The following is a 17,287-nucleotide window of genomic DNA, read 5'->3' as shown; positions in this document are numbered from 1 at the left end:
CTCTGCAGCGACCGTATGAGGGCCCGTACAGGGTTTACAGCATTCTGGCTCGACGTTCACGCTGGACTTGGGTGGCAGGCATGAGCTGTTTACCATGGGCAGGCTGAAGCCAGTGCACCTCGATCCCACCGAGCCTGTGGTCGTTGCCCAGTCCAAGAAGCGAGGCTACCCGGCAAAAAAGGACATTGACGATGATTCTGGGGAGGGGGCTGTGTGGCAGCTCACCACAAGGCAGGAGAACCGACCCCATTTGTAAGCCACGCGCGGGGCAGCCAGCCAAAATGGCACTGTCGGGGGTTTCCCTTCCTTCCAGCTCGGGGCTCAGAAACCCGCGCTTGAGGACCATGTGACATCAGCTCCCTCCAGCGCGGTTCTCAGCCAGGTCCGGGCTGGGAGTATAAGTGCAGCCCAGCAGCCTGCAATAAACTAGCCTGCTCACTGAGCTCAACCCATCTGATTGCGTGTGTTATTGCAGGAGCAGTGTAGCCGCCACTACAATTGCACATTTCTTGATGAAAATGTCCAGGCTACAATCTCTGCAACAGTATCTTGATTTTGCACATTAAGACATCCCAGCTTGGATTTCCGTGCTATCTGCATCAATATATATTTATTGATATTACTGCTTACTGTATGTTAATCATTTATCTTTTAAGAGAACTTTCTAGCATTGACATTTATCACTTACATCAGGTTCAGTCCTGATACAGGATGTAAGACAAATGACTGACATACAGCTTCGTCTTCCACAAATGCTGCTTGACCAGCTGAATTTTCCAGGATTTCATTCCTCCCCCCACCCCAGTTTCCAGCATCTATATTTTCTTTTGTCTTCAGGACAAAAACAAAATGCTGCAACTAATTTTGACCTCACTGAGTTTCTTGTAATCGCAGTCTGTAACTATTAATTTCCAATAATCAATGGCAGGATTTTATGTTCTTAGATTTTTTTTTGTCGAAGATTAGATTTTCAAGAAGTCATTTAAAAGTTGGTGAATTCATCGAAACCTTTCCATTTCCTCCCCCCCAAATTGAAATATCAAGGAAATGATTTGACAAGATTTCAATTGTCTGATTTTACATAACTGATACACATGAAATGGCATGACCACATTATAAGCTGCAGCACCACGATAAAAACAATTAGCTTCGATATTAACGGTAAAGTATTGTTGCATGAGTTTTTGGATGGGTGTTGGTCCATAATTCCTGGAAGAGAGTGGTGCTCCTCCAATTCCACAACCATGTGTATTTCGCTCCACGTAAGGGTCTGTCTGGAATTACTCTACCTGTTTAAATCTCCTCGTGGAGTATTCAATCGACCGAACCGTCAAGATACCTGTTCTAACATATCTTTATGTGTGGCTGACCACGCTCCATCAAAGCTCCAAGGGATGATAACATTATTTTAAAGGCGCAAAAACCAGTGGAAGTTGTCCTTGCTCTCAATAGCATCAATTAAAAATAGTTGCTACGGAAACAAGGTCAATGGGAATGGATGGAAGAACTGAGTTAATGAAATAGCGCAGGTGACGGAGCTCAGCGACAGGCAGCATTTCACACAAGGTGGGAGACTTTACTCTGTCACTGCGGATTAGTGATGGGCATGTCTTATTTCAGAGTTTGCACTTTTGTTAATAAGGTACTTTCCCTCCTAAATACATTTTATTCACAATAAATTATTTACAAAAACGAACACCGTTCAGTCTTTTCACACCCTTAGTATCACGTCCATGCTTTTCCATCAATGCACATTGTAACATACTATTTAGACCATTGGCACCACTTGTTGTTGGAGTCTTTGCCCCTCAATGCCCAGTGTTGGATGGAGTCTAGACTGTGGTCCAATCAGGACAGGGGCAGGAAAGGCAGAGATTTCATGCCATCCAATCTAATTTTCGACTTCGTTTTCCTTTCCCTCGGATTTCAATGCAGAATGAGTGACTAGTGCTGCATTACCTGTCAACAAAATCACTTTCGATGTTCAGAGCTCGAAGTTGGAAGCGGGAACTGCCTTGGCAACGGGTGAAGGACGCGGGGCATTGTGGGGTATTGGAGGCGGTTGCTTGGAGGATGCGCCGCCCCTCCTGCCTGCCCCCTCCAGCTGCTCGGGAGGGTCGCACACACGTCGCCGGCGGACGGCAGCTGGCCGCCCTGTCCGTGACACCGGCGATGGAGCGACGTGAGGCTGGGGAGTAGCCGCGCTCGTTCCTGAGTGGAACGGGCAACCGTCGTGCTCGCTCCACAGTGGCATGGTGCAGGGCGCCGTGTTCGCTGTGCGCACTCGGCAACGGGCGGAGACAATGGAGATCCAGCAAATGTGAGTGTGTGCCGCCCGCGGCGCGTGCTCCACCGCCAAGCAGGGCGAGGGGAGGGGAGCATCCGTGAGGGACACCGCGAGCCTTGGACTGTAACAACAGGTGGCTCTTCCAGCCGGTGGAGACCCCACCCTCTTTCAGGGAGACTTTGGCTGGGAAGAAGCGGGTCTCAACTGCAAAGGGCTCTGAAGGGGAGTGGGGCAGTGCAGGCTAGTTTTCCAAGAGAAGGTGACTGGATGAATGGGCTGTAGAAATTGCGTGAAAAGCAAACGCAAAGAGGTGCAATGAGCGACAAATCCCACTGGAAATGCGTGATCTTATTTTTGGTTGGGGAGACCTCTCCGTGGATATCACAGCAGTGATATCTTCTGTTGCACACGCATAGTTCTGTTTGTGAGAATGCATTAGATGGGTTTAAAAAGCAAATCTCAATCACATGTGGGCGATAGAGTGAAGAGATTTTATTCCGAAAAGGGCCAACCCCATTCATGCCCAATAAAAGAATAACGTTTGAAAGAGGACATACATTTTTGGAGATTTATTTTTGTGCAGCATCTGCATTGTGTGCTTTGATTTACAGTGTGGAGATGTTAAAATTTGATGCACTATGGGTCTGAGCATTCGCTCTAAATTTCAGCATGGTTTGTTTATACCGGGTTTTTTTTGGAACCATGGGCAAAAGAAACGAGTGTATTATTAACTTTGAGGAACTGGTAGAAATGCTAAGTTGTGACAAGGCAGAAAATTGACATAATTATCTCAATTGTATGATTCGTCTGTACTGTGTATTTTGTTCTTGATATGATGTAAAGTATTTTGCACATTTGTCTGCCCATCTTTTTTTAAAAAATGCAGTGTTACAGTTAATTGTATATTTCTGTCACTGTTCTACAATAACCCAATTTTTATCTTTAAATTAAGTCATGACCTTTGCCTCCATTATTGGAAGGAGTGAGGAGGATGGTTTATTGATGGGCATGTCTTATTTCAGAGTTTGCACTTGTGGATGGTTTATTTTTGTGTGATTTTCATTTGAGGACCAAATAGAGTTAATTTTCTTAACTCTGGCCTTTAACCTTGGATGGAAGTGCTTTTGTGTGTGGATGTTGTCTGATGACACTTGTTTTATTCCCTTCCTCATCTAGTGGTCTGCCTACGCACCAGTTTCCCCTTACCCCAAAACTGATCATTAATGAACTTTATTACATTGGAGGAGAGGAAGAAATAGAATTCTTAATGTTATTTTCTAAATTCTGCATTTTGGACACTTTTTTTGTGATTTTTAAAGCAATTCTCCAAAGTTTGGAAATGAGTTTTTGGAGCAACACACAAAGTGCTGGAGGAAATCAGCGGGTCAGGCAGCATCCATGTAAAGCAATTAATAGTCATCTTTTTGGGCTGAAAAAGCTTCACTGGTATTAGCAAGAACTAGATTGTGCCTGAATAGCATGGCAGTAGAGAAGCATATGCTGGCAGATGACAGTTCGATATAGGTGGGCCGGGGAAGAAAAAGGAGATAAGGGGTGATGGGCTGATAAAGATGCACACTAATCAGAGAAAGGAAAGGAGTGGTGGGGGCTGGAGAAAGGAAGGTGTATGTCAAACATAGATAAGGAATGTGGGAGAGTAGAAAGAGAAGGGAGAATGGGGCCAGAAACTTCAAGGAAGGCTTGGAGAATGGGTCACCAGAAATCGGAGGTTGATATTAAAGCTGCCTGGTTGAAGACTGCCAAGCCAAAATAATAGACACTGTTCTTTCAATTTATATGAGGCCATAGACAGATATTTTGGTGTGGGAATGAAAAGTGGAATTGACGGAGCAAAAGCACTCTTTCTCTCCCCCTTCCCCCAACTGCACCTAGCCTCCTTGAGGTAGAGGAGGCAACATTGGGTGACTAGATGCTGTAAATGACCCCTCCTTAATCTCAGTTGCCTGCTTAGGCCCCTGAATGGCGTGAGGGAAGAGGTATAGCTTTTTTTTCTGTGCAATCTCAGAGATAAGTGCTGGGGTGTATGTGGTGGGGTAATTAGTAGGAATGCCTGAATGGACAATGGAATCATGGAGAAAATGATCACAATGGGAAGGGGTGCCTTGTGGTGGAGGCATCCCATTGTTGATGATGAGTTACGGAGAATATGTTGGATGCGAGGCTGATGAGGTGTTGGTGAGGTTGAGGAGAACTTTATCTTAATTGTGTCAGGAGGGGGGCAGTGGGGAGATGGGCCAAAGCTAGATGTGTGGCAAATGGAGGTGTTGTGAGCAAGGGCTGCGTTGATAGTGAAAGAGGAAGCTATATTTGGTGATGGAGGACCTCTCAGATGTCCTGGAATGGAAGGCCTCTAGAAGCAGATGTGGCAGAGACCGAACTGAGAGATGGAAATAGCATCCTTTCAGGAGACTGGATGAGTAGCAATGTAGCCAAGGTAACTGTGGGTGTTGGTGGATTTATGAAAGATGTTTGTAGAGCATCTGCTCCTGAGATGGAGTCAGAGTGATCGAGAAAGGGGAGAGAGGTTCTGGAGAAGGTCCAAATAAATTTGAGGGCAGGGTGGAAATTGGCCGCAAAGTTGATAAAGTTGACTAGCTCATCGTAGGTGCAGGACTCGACACCAAATAATTATCAGTGTAGTTTGCAATATAGATTATTCCATGTAGTCAATGAAAGGATGGCCAGAGCTGGAATCCATTGAAGTTCTCACAGCTACACCTTTGATCTGGAGAAAGTGGGAGAAGTTTGAGCACCAACTTTATCAGATGGAGGCAGGTGGTGTGGAAGGGGACTGGTTGGGTCTGTTGGCCAAGAAGAAAGAGTGCTTTGAAGCCTTATGGGGGATGGAAATATATAGCGACTGGATGCCCATGGTGAAATCCAGGCAGTCAGGGCTGGGGAACTGAAAGTTGAAGTGGTGGGAACATGTGAGGTGCCACATATGTCAGTGGAAAGGGAATGAACCAAGGAATACAAAATGGAGTTGAGATGTGATAATAGGAGTTCAGTGGGGCAGGAGCATGCCTAGACCATAAACCTACCAGGACAGATAAACAAGAAAATCTTCAAATGGTGGAGAAACTGAGCAAGTCGAGTAATGTTCTTTATGTTACAAAGATACATAACAAACAAAGATACACAACTAACATGATCCCTTCATCAAAGTATGAGCAAAAAGCAGACAGGCACCTGAATAAAATTGTGGGGGGAGGAGCACAGGCAAGAGGATATAGGTTAGAGGACAAGAAAAAAAGCTGAGAAGTTTTAGGGGAAGAGATAGCTCTCAAAATGAAGGGATGGGGAGCTGGAGGAAAGCGGAACTGAGATTGGAAAGAGAGTGGCTTAACGGAAACCAAATAAGTCAATACTAATGCCATCCAGTTGGTCAATGGCAAAGGGGACCAGTGCAAGTGTGTGGCAAATGGAGGAGATGTGCGTGAGGGCTGAGTTAGAGGGGAAGGCACTTTTTTTTTTGGAGGAGCAGGACATCTCGGATGATCTGGAATGGGAGACCCCATCCGGGGGGTAGAAGTATGGTGACAGAGGAATTGAGAGAAAGGTGACAGGGTATAAAGAAGTGTAGTCGAGATAATTATGGCAGTTGGTGAGTTTGTAGAAAATGTCTGTAGAATGTTTGTCTCCTGAAAAGTAGAGATCAAGAAAGGGGAGGGTGTTGCCAGAGATATACAAAGTAAATTTGAGGATGAGATGAAAGTTAGCAAAGTGGATAAAGTTGGCAAACTCATCATGGATGCAGGATGCAGCACCAATGTTGTCAATGAAGCAGAGGAAGAGTTGAGGAGCCTTGCCTGTATAGGCTTGTAGCACTGACTGCTCCGCATAGCCAACAAAAAGGCAGGCATAGCTGGTACCCATGTAGGGACCCGTGGCTACACCTTTGACTTGGAGAAGGTGGGATGAGTCAAAGGAGAAGTTATTGAGGGTGAGAATAAGTTCTGCCAGGCAGAGGAGGGTGGTAGTGAAGGGGGACTGGTTGGGTCTTTTGTTGAGAAAGAACAAAGGCTGTATAGAGATTGGACATCCATAGGGCAGTTTTGTCTGTGGATCTTCGGTAGGAGTTTTGTATTTTGACTTTTACTGTTTGTAATCAATTTCATTATCTTGCTTTGCGGATTTTTTTTAAAAACAGCTGTTTGTGAAAATAACAAGCTCCCATTCCATTCCTCCAAAACATGGTGGATCTGTTTCTGTTGCTCTCAGTGACCTAACCCATTAGCTTTAGGCTTTTTTTTTTGGGGAGGAATTATAAACACTGAATATTTGACTACTAGATTTTGTTACCAGTTAATCCTTTAACACCAATGGCATTTGTAAGATGGGTATCAAATGTCCAATCGTTTGTTCCTTTTGGCCAGGAACCACTCCCTTTAAAAGTAATTAGGAATTGCTTTTACATTATAGATGTGACTATTGATGTTTCCAGTTCAAGAGGTTTAAACATCCTATTAATTGCAATAAATTGATTTTGGTAATGACTGGTATAAAAGTAATTTGGATTTGAAAGTGGATCCTGATGTGCCTTGCAAGCAAACGACAGCAAGGATATGTTGAGGATCTCTGCACATGGATAAATACCACTTTGGCAATGTTTTGGATATAATAGAAGTCTATAGTTGTATCAAATCAAACTTTTGAGTCCATTGGGCTCATTGTATGCAAAGTATTTGACTGATTTCATTTTTTTCTGCTGTTATAATAATCCCATTTGCTGTTTTTGAAATAATAAGAAATGGAATATATACAGGGCCTCAAAATGGCAAGAAAACTGTTTTCTTGGCTTGACATCACTTTGAAACACAAAGGTCTGCAGATGTTGTGATTGTAATGAAAACCACAAATCTTGGAGGAACTGGGGGCCCTGCAGTGTCCGCAGGAGGTAAAGAGATATAACTGACTTTTCCGGCCTGAGTGTTTCTTCAAGTTGAGAGTAAAAACTAAACATGCTGCTGAATAAAATGGCTTGGGGAAGGAAAAGATAGGGGGAGGAGCACAGACCACCAGACGAAAGGCGATAATTGGACATGGAGAGGACAGGCGAGAATTGTGTGACGTCATTGTTAGCACCATCCATTTGCAGGGTTCCCAGATGGTAGAAGAGGTGTTGTTCCTCCAATTTGTGGGCGGTCCTGACCTGGCAGTGCATGAGACCATGGAAAGGCATGAGCAAGGGAATGGGGCAGCGAATTGAAATGGGTGGCCACTGGGAGATCCCTGCTATTGCAGCGGATAGAAGTATGGTGCTCAACGAAGCGATCTCCCAGCCTGTGTCGACTCCCTATGTAGAGGAGATCACAATGGAAGCACGAGATGCAGTTGATGATCCCTGCAATTTCACGTGAAGTGTTGCTTCACTTTGGAAGGACAGTTTTGGGCCTCAAATAGTGGCAAGGAAGGAGGTGTGGATGCAAGTGTAGCACTTCCTGCAGTAATATTCATATTCTGTCTGGGCACCCTCCAGCCTGACGGCATTGACATTGCTCTGATTTCCGTCAGTAACCCCCCCCCCCCAAATCTATCCCTATTTCTGCTTTCCTCTAGCTCTGTTTGTCTCTTTCCTTTTCCCTCTGTCTCCTTTCCTCCATGTCTGCATTCACCCCCCCCCACCCAATCAAATTCTCACCTTTTCTCTCCCTTTCATTCCATGTCCAGTTATTGCCTTTTTTTTTTGCTGGTCTGTGGTCCTCCCCCCACCCTTTCTTTCCTTCTCCCCAGCCTTTTTATTCAGATGCCTGCCTGCTATTTACTTGTACCTTGAATAAATGCTCAGGCCCAAAACATCAGCTCTATATCTTTACCTCCAGTGAATACTGCGAGATCTGCTGAGTTCCTCCAGCATTTCTTTGTTTTCACCAAATGGGTAGTGCATTAGGAGCCAAATATAATTCCATTTTAGCATGAAATGTTCAATGTAATCATTCATTTGCAGTGGAACATCCCACAGATTACCATCTTTGGAACTTGATTAGGCATAAATGTCTGTGTGCCTTAATATGAGGACTTCTCTTAAGGAAGGGTCATTATTTTTTCATTTCCCCTAAAATGAAGTTAACATAGTCAATGAAATTCAATTGTGAAATTTGAACTTGATTAGTCCCATCTTAATGAAATTCTGGGAATGTAAAAAAGATTGTAAAAATGGACAGCAACAAGCAGAGCCACTCGTCACCGTGCCAGAGAATGAAGTTCAATCCTAACCTTGGGTGCCGTCTTTGTGGACCTTGTGTATTCTCCCTGTCTCTACAGTTTTCCCTGGGTCCCCTGGTTTAAAGTTCAAGTTTAATGTCTAGTTATACTGGGTGTAGGAAAAAGAGTTTTCTGCAAGCAATCTAGCAAGTCCACTCTAACATGTATTTTACTGTACAAAGTAGGAGACAAAGGCACATTTGCAGGGTATAGTGTTACAGTGAATTGATTACCATATATGTCAGCGTATAATATGGAATATGAACCCCAAAACCAGATGTTGTCTTATGCACCAAATATAAAATCTGAACTTTAATATCCTATGATGTACATTATCTCCCATGGCAATGGAGAACAGCATAAAACCCTCACATAACTCTTACAGTCCTACCACTAAATATTTTTCTACGAATCTTGCATTTGGGAACCTGGATTAATAGTAATGTTATATTAAAACTATAAAAATGTATTATCAACCTTAAAATAACAGCACAGCAAACAAAGCTAACAGTCTCCATTTGCAACAACTGATGAACAGTAAACAATCAGCCAGGGTCCCAGGGAGTGTTCTGTTTAAACTGCCTGGTCAGGACAATCACAGTAAATTTGGCAATGACCATTTACTGTACTTTCATGGTGTAGTCAAAAGAAATGATCTAGTACTGAGGAAGACAACTAAAACAGTGCAAAAATTAAAATCTTGACATTTCAATGACTAATTTCCATTGCTGCAGAATGCAACAATGTAAGAAACACAATTATCTAGAAGCATCATTGGAGACATGAACTTTGACATGGTTGAACACTCGAGACAAAGGGCTCAAAAACAAGGTAGTCTTGAACTGTGAGTATAGCTCAAAACCTACATTTTAATTGGAAATTCTGGAGTCATCTTATACACAGAGTCTTGTATGCTGACATATATGGTAATTGTACTTAGTAAGAGAGCACTGATGGCCGCAGGGAGAAACTGTTTTGAAGCCTGTTGGTGCATAATTTCCCATTTCTGAGCCTTCTCCATGACAGGATTAGGGAGAAGAGTGTGTGTTCATGGTGGGACAGGTCCTTCAGGACGTTCAATGCCTTGGGCAGCAGGAGGTGTTGATGTGGTTGATAGAAGGGAGAGAGGTTTCCATAATGTTTGGAGCCTTCATTCACCACCTTCTGCAGCATCTTCCAACATTGGATAGAGCAGCTCCTATACTAACTACACTGTCATGCATCCAGCTACTAGCTTTCGATAGTACACTTGTAGAAGTTGTTGAGATGCTTGCTAAACTTCCGTACTCTTCTAAGTAGAGACATTGGTGTACTTTCTTGTCTATGAAAATGTGTTTGGTCCAAGTCGAGTCACTGTAAAAGTTTATTCCTATGAATTTTAGGTAATGTTCTATGTTGGCTTCGGCAGCATTGAAATGGACAGCAGTGTGGGTTCCACCCATCACCCTAACGTATGTAATCAGCTCCTTTGTCTTGCTGATGTTGAGAGAGATGTTATCTTGGGCAGCATGCTACTAGACTCTCCATTGTCTTCCTGTATTTTGTCTCATCAGTATTTGTTATTCCACCTATGACTGAAGATAAAGATGGACTTGGAGTGGTATTTGGTACACAATTTTGGTTATAGGGGGATTATAATGGAGAGCTAAAGAAGCTAAACAGAGCACTTCTATTGAGTGTTACCATGTGATGATGATAACACCACAGAAGGTTCAAGAAGTAACAAGTCTGGGACACAGGTAGAGGGTGGGGGGCTATCCACACCCGGGGAAAATCTCAACAGGGGTCACACTTGCCCACACAGTCAAAGAAACTGCACACATGACCTGCTTGGTCAGATGACCCTCCAGGAACAAAGCAGTTTCCTGTAAGACTGTTAGATAATCCTCTGGATAACACCATGGAGGAAATGTTGTTGTGCATTTTCACTGTTTGATAGGAAGTCAAGGATACTGTTCCAGAAGGAGGGTTGAGGCTAAGATCCTGAAGTTTGGAAATGTGTTTGCTAGGAGTTGAAGGCAGAGCTGCAGTCAATGAACATGGTTGCTCCAGGGAGTGGAGGGCCAGGGAGATGGCATCTACCATGGACCTGTTTGGGCAGTTGGCAAATTGAATTGGCTGACTGAGAAGTTAGAGTTGATGTAAGCCAGGGTTAACCTCTCAAAGCACTTCATAATGCTGGATTTTCAGATCCAATAGTTTTTTAAGCCTGCTTTCTGCTATATTGGTATAATTGTAGCCTTCTTGAAACAGGCCCAACATCCCAAAAGATGTATGGGTTAGTAAGTTGATTAACCTCTGTAAATTGTGCAGGTGAATGGTAGAATCTGGTGGGTCGGGTGAATTGGTAAGGATGTAATAAGAATACAGTTTTATTTGTTTACATGTGTACTTTGTGTACAGTTTTTCTGCACTACCAATAAATTTAAATTTTTTTAAATTACGACCTACTACCCCTGATGCATTTTTTTTGAATGGTGGGAGGAACCCAGAGGAAACTCATGCAGATGTGGGGAGAACATACAAACTCCTTCTTTGGCTTGGCTTCGCGGACGAAGATTTATGGAGGGGGTAAAAAGTCCACGTCAGCTGCAGGCTCGTTTGTGGCTGACCAGTCCGATGCGGGACAGGCAGACACGATTGCAGCGGTTGCAAGGGAAAATTGGTTGGTTGGGGTTGGGTGTTGGGTTTTTCCTCCTTTGCCTTTTGTCAGTGAGGTGGGCTCTGCGGTCTTCTTCAAACTCCTTACATAAGTGGTAATTCTGCCTCACCCACAGGAAAAATAATCTTAGGATTGTATGCAATGTTATGTATGTACTCTGACAATAAATCTGAAATATACTTACAAATGGGTTTGGTATGCCCTCCTACTTGATGGTCACTGGGGGACTTAGTGGCCAAAGATTCTGCTTGTGTGAGGTATCTTTCAGACTTTCTGATTTCTCTTTTCAATGTTCTTGTTGGATTTTACAACAGTAGTACACAAGTAAAAGCCATTAATCAAAAGTAATATATAAAAAGAATATGCAGAAAAAAGACCATTATATAAGAAAATAAAACTATTATATAAATTCATTAATATAAGTCAAACAGAAAGAAAAGTGGTAAACACGTAACCAGTTACAACATATGGCTGATTGAAAATGATTAAAAAAAAAGTAAATATTATGCTATACTACAAATTCTACCCCCTTCCCTTCTGAATTTATCTGGTAAGTACATATAATTTCACTCTTCTTTCTTTGGCTTGGCTTCGCGGACGAAGATTTATGGAGGGGGGTAAATGTCCACGTCAGCTGCAGGCTCGTTTGTGGCTGACAAGTCCGATGCGGGACAGGCAGACACGGTTGCAGGGGAAAATTGGTTGGTTGGGGTTGGGTGTTGGGTTTTTCCTCCTTTGCCTTTTGTCAGTGAGGTGGGCTCTGCGGTCTTCTTCAAAGGAGGTTGCTGCCCGCCAAACTGTGAGGCGCCAAGATGCACGGTTTGAGGCGACACTACCATAACAAGAAACCACAAACTCACAAAACAAAATCCAAGTGATCTTATAAATTACAAAAATAGTTAATAAAGTACTCCATAGTCTTAGAAAATTTAAATCTGTTACAATAGAAGAACATCTGATCTTTTTCCAAAGTTAAGCATGCTGTCATATTATTGAACCATTGAGGGACAACATCTTTCCATCTCATCAGTATTGAACATCTACCAATAAGGGAGGCAAGATTGAGACATAGTTAAATTCAAATCATTTATCTTAGTTGAACTAAAAAGAGCAATTATAGGATTAGGTATCAGATTCACATTGAGAACCAAGGATAAGGTACAAAAGATATCCTCCCAAAAAATGGAAGGAGAGGAACAAGACCTAAACATATGTAACAAAGTATCTTCTTCAGTCCTGCGCCTGTGACATTTTGAGGAAATGTTAAGAGTAAAATTTAGCCAAGTGAACTTTAGAAAAGTAAACTCAATGTTGCTGTTTTTATTCTTAGTGGACCAGTTTTCTTATGTAGTTGTTTAATCTCTCCCATGGTTAATACTTGTGTTTCAATAATTCTACATGAATTGGGGTCTGATGATGATTGCATGTTGTACCTCTGTGGTACTTTAAATGTTCTTTCTTGTTTTGTGGGTCAGGGGAATTTGTCATGTAGTTTATTACATTTATGCTTGAACTGATGTATTTTTATTTGAAATAGACTGATAGAGATTCTTGTATCTGATTTGGAATGTTGTAGGCTCAAAGCCTTTCGATGATTTGAATATTGAATGAGGTGAGTGTTTCATTAGATGCCAATCTTTTTGGTTTGGAATGAAAAAACAGGTTTAGTTCAAATTGAAGCAGCCTGCAGCCTGCGTCTCGGGCTGACACAGGAAATGGCCATTGAACGTGGCGACGGCAAAACATCATTCGGGTTGTTTTCATAGGCTGCCAGCAGAGTGGTGAAACTGGCCAGTCTCTTCCAGTGGATCGCAGGGAGCCCAATCAGGGCCTAGGCATCCAAGGTAACCAATAGATAGCTGGACCATTCAAGCCACGTGCCGGTGGTGACGTGCCAAGCTGAAAATTGCCATGAATAAACTCAGTGTCAAATAGACTCTACTGGTGTGTGTCTTTCTTCTGCGATTTGTGCTACAGCCTTAGGGCTGTAACCAAGAGCTATAACCTATAGCTTTAGTCATAGTGATCTCGCTACAGTGGTGACCCTGACTGGTCCAAACAGCGCTTTGGACCAGAAGATGGAAGAGCAACCTGTGATCAACGCTGTAGCGTTGAAGCTGCCCGGCTTTAGGACATCGCAACCACGAGTGTGGTTCCAACAAGCCAAGGCGCAGTTTGCCATTTGACAGATCTCTGCCGATGACACACGCTACTACCACGTGGTCAGCACCTCGATCAGGACACTGCAGCCCACATTATCAACTTCCTCCAGCAGCCTTGGAAAAAGGAAGATATGTAGTCATCAAAGAGCTGTTAACCCACACTTTCGGCCTCTCAAAGCATGATTGCGTTCCCTGACTGTTGCATATTGACAGTTTGGGGGACAGGCCCCCTTCTGCCCTCACGAGCGGCATGCTCACTCTCAACGCTGAACACACCTCCTGCCTGCTGCTCCACCAGATCTTCCTGGAGAGGCTGCCCAAGGACATCCAGCTGCTCGTGGCGGTGAAAGACTTCGATGACCCCAGGAAGGAGGCTGCCCGAGCAGACCTGCTATGGGCTGCGAAGAGGGACGCCTGTGCTTCATTCGAGCAAGTGACAGCACTGCATCATCAGCGCCTGGCCAGGAAGACCGTTCAACTGACCATCCAAATGCCAAGCCCCAACGGTCAGCCATACTGTTTATATCTCTGACGGTGGGGTTCCGAGGCCCCTCAATGCTGCTCCCTCAGAGTTCCAGGGAAATGCCCAGGTCGGCTGTTGTTAATGGCTGCAATGACTGGCCAGCTGCATAGCCCGCTACACATTCAGGAATCCCTATCAGGTCGACATTTCTTGGTGGACACTGGGACATAATACAGTGTCATTCCCTCAACCAGCCTGGAGGCCCGCTGCAGCAAAGTGGGCCCGGAGTTCCAAGCGTCAAATAGCTCCAACATCTGAACATTCAGCACCCACACCATTCCCCTACGCTTCAGGGACAGACAATTCACTTGGAAATTTTCAGAGGCGGCTGTACTGGGTGCATATCTCCTGCGGGCTTCTCACACCTGGTTGATATCAAGGGGCGCTAGCTGGGCGCAAGCCCGCACGTTTCAGTTACTTTCACTCAAGAGCACTGAACCCACCAGTCCCTACCTCCATTTGGTGAGTACTCCTGACAACGAATTCACTCGGGTCCAAGCAGAATTCCCCTCCATCACCATGCCACGCATTCGGCAGAACCCAATCATGGGGTGAGGCGCCAAATTGTTACAGTGGGCCCGCCCCTCCATGCCAGGGTGCGGTGTCTTTCCCCCCCACCCCGCACCTGAGAAATTCAACCTAGCCAGGGATGAGTTCTAAAAGATGGAGGAACTCGGTGTTGTGTGGTGCTCCGATAGTCCTTGGGCCTCCCTTCTCCACATGGTCCCAAAGGCTGCTGTTGGTTGGAGGCTGTGTGGAGACTACCACCACCTCAAAAAGGCCACCAAACCGGACAGATAACCTGTGCCCCATATCCAAGACTTCACAGCTAACCTGCAAGGGGCATGGATATTCTCAAAGGTGGACCTCATCAGGGGTTATCACTAGATCCTGGTACACTCCGAAGACATCCCAAAAACTGCCATCATAAGCCCTCCCTTGGATTGTTTGAATTTTTCTACACAGCCTTCGGGTTTAAAAAAAACATGGCTTAGGCTTTCCAGAGGCTGATGGATGCAGTAGGCAGGGATCTGCATTTTGCCTTCGTCTACCTTGGCGACATTTTAATCGCCAGCCACACCTGCATCAAGCACGCCACGCTGCCCACTTAAAGCAATTATTCTCCAGGTTGAGTGATTTCAGCTTAACCAGCAACCCAGCCAAATGTCATTTTGGCTAACAGACTATTGACTTCCTGGGCCATTATATTGACCATCATGGAGCCAGACCGTTACCCACTGAGGTGGATGCTATTTACTCTTTCCCCATGCCATTGACAGTGAAGGGACAACAAAAGTTTTCAGGTCTGGTCAACTTTTATCACCGCTTCATACCTGCAACATCCCGCATCATGAGCCCACTCGTTCCCCTCATGATAGGACCCATTAAAAACATACAAGAGACCCAGCAGGCGACAGAGGCCTTCCAGGCCATCAAAAATCCCCGAGCCAATGCCACCCTCCTCATGCACCCGCGGACAGACCCCCCCCCCCCCCCCCATGGCCCTCACGAAAGACGCCTTCAGCACAGTGATTGGGGGTGCATTTGAGCAACTGGTGAATGGACGATGGGAACCACTGGCCTTTTGCAGTAAACACCTCAGGCCACCAGAACTCAAGTGCAGTGTCTTTGATAGAGAACTATTAGCCTTGAACTTGGCAATTCGGCACTTTCATTTCTTTCTGGGAGGGCAGGAAGTTCAAAATTTATACAGACCACAAACGCCTTGCCTTCAGTAGGGTGTCAGATCGTAGTCAGCCAGGTAACAGCGACAGTTGTTCTACATTTCCTAATTTACAACGGACATTGAACACATACTTGGCAAGTCCAACGTGGTGGTTGACGCCCTAGCCCGTCCGGCTATCTTGGCGGTGCGCGACCCTACCCCTGGGATTAACAATGTGGCCCAGGCTGATGCAGACCCTGACATTCTAGCATGCCGGACAGCGCTCACTGGCTTACAACTGGAGGACATCCAGATTGCCCCCAGCAATTGCATGCTGCTCTGCGACACCTCGATGGTTAAACCTCGCCCTGTCCCTCTGGCTGCATGGAAGAGGGCGGGTTTTTGACTCTGTTCACAACTTGGCTCACCCGCCATCAGGACTGCAGTGCGAACAGGTATGTCTGGCATGCCCTCCACAAAGTGGTCGTCCTGTGGACCAGGACTTGTACACTGTGCCAAACATCCAGACGCATATCAAAGCTCCTCCACAGACATTCGAGCTAGCAGGTCTCCGCTTCAGCCATGTGCACATTAACATTGTGGTGTCCCCAACCCGTATTCAGAGGCGCATGTTACCTTCTCACAATGGTCGACCGGATGACCAGATGGTCAGAGGTGGTGTCACTGTCAGAGGCTTCCACAGAAGTATGGGCTTTACTCAACTCTTGGGTAGCCCATTTCAGGGTCTCCGAACACCTTGCATTGGACAGGGGAAGGGGGGCCCAATTCACTTCCAATCCACGCCCTGGGGACCCAACTCCACCACACTACAGCATATCACTCGCAGGCCAATGGGTTGGTGGAGAGGTTCCACAGACACCTTAAGGCAGCCTTAATGGCACGCCTTATGGGACCTAACTGGGTCAACGAACTCCCTTGGGTCCTGTTAGGCATCAGTACTACACCCAAGGAGGACCTCGAGGCATCCTCTGCCAAGTTAGTCTGTGGCACGCCATAGAAATGCTAGGCATATTTGTGATGGACCGAGGACTTGGGGGAGCCCCCGGCGACCACATTGTCCCAACTACGTGAGCGCCTAGGCACCTTGACCCCTGCTAAACCCAGACCACAGCCAACCCTGCACTTGCGTTCCAAAGAACCTCACTGATTGTAAATACATGCTTGTTCAGCGCGGGGCTCACTTCTACAGCGGCCTTATGAGGGACCATACCGTGTCATCAAACACAATGGTTCCACCTGTGGTTTGGACATTGGTGACAGGGAAGAGACTTTCACAGTAAACCAGTTGAAACCGGACTACTTGGTCTTTGACCGACCCATCACTCACCCAATCCCATGGCGCAGGGGTTGGTCTCCTAAAAACAGTGCCCCAATTGCCAGTTCTGTGGGGGATGGAGGGGAGTGGCCTGTGACTTGGGTTGACACAGGAAATGGCCGTCGAAGGCAGCCACCAGCAAAACATCATGTGGGCTTTAATGCCTGTTTCCGTAGGCTGCCAGCAGAGCGGTGAACTGGCCAGTCACCACCAGTGGATCGCAGGGTACCCAATTGGGGCCCGAGCATCTGAGGTAACCAATTGGCAACGGACTGCTCAAGCCACGGCCCGATGGTGACGCAGCTGAGCTGACTATAAAAGCAGAGCTGCCACTGAATAAATTCTGTGTCGAATACTCTCTACTATGTGTGTGTGTCTTTCTTCTATGGATTCGAGCTACAGCCTTAGTGCTATAACAGAGAACTA

The 17,287-nt window shown here is 45.4% G+C and overlaps 1 protein-coding gene across 1 annotated transcript in view; it reads left to right on the top strand.

Annotated features, from left to right (window-relative positions):
* The first annotated feature begins 2,059 nt into the window (after window positions 1-2,059).
* The window catches only part of klhl2 (kelch-like family member 2), a 175,942-nt gene continuing 160,714 nt past the window's right edge, over window positions 2,060-17,287 (top strand). The window contains exon 1 of the mRNA XM_069926491.1: window positions 2,060-2,320. Coding sequence (XP_069782592.1) covers window positions 2,253-2,320 — 68 coding nt within the window. The 5' untranslated portion in view covers window positions 2,060-2,252. The remainder of the gene's footprint in view (window positions 2,321-17,287) is intronic.

Source organism: Narcine bancroftii, chromosome 3 (genome assembly GCF_036971445.1).
Source record: "Narcine bancroftii isolate sNarBan1 chromosome 3, sNarBan1.hap1, whole genome shotgun sequence".
Classification (NCBI taxonomy): domain Eukaryota; kingdom Metazoa; phylum Chordata; class Chondrichthyes; order Torpediniformes; family Narcinidae; genus Narcine; species Narcine bancroftii.
Note: the sequence above shows the minus strand (reverse complement) of the source record. Positions and strands in the feature narration are given on the sequence as shown.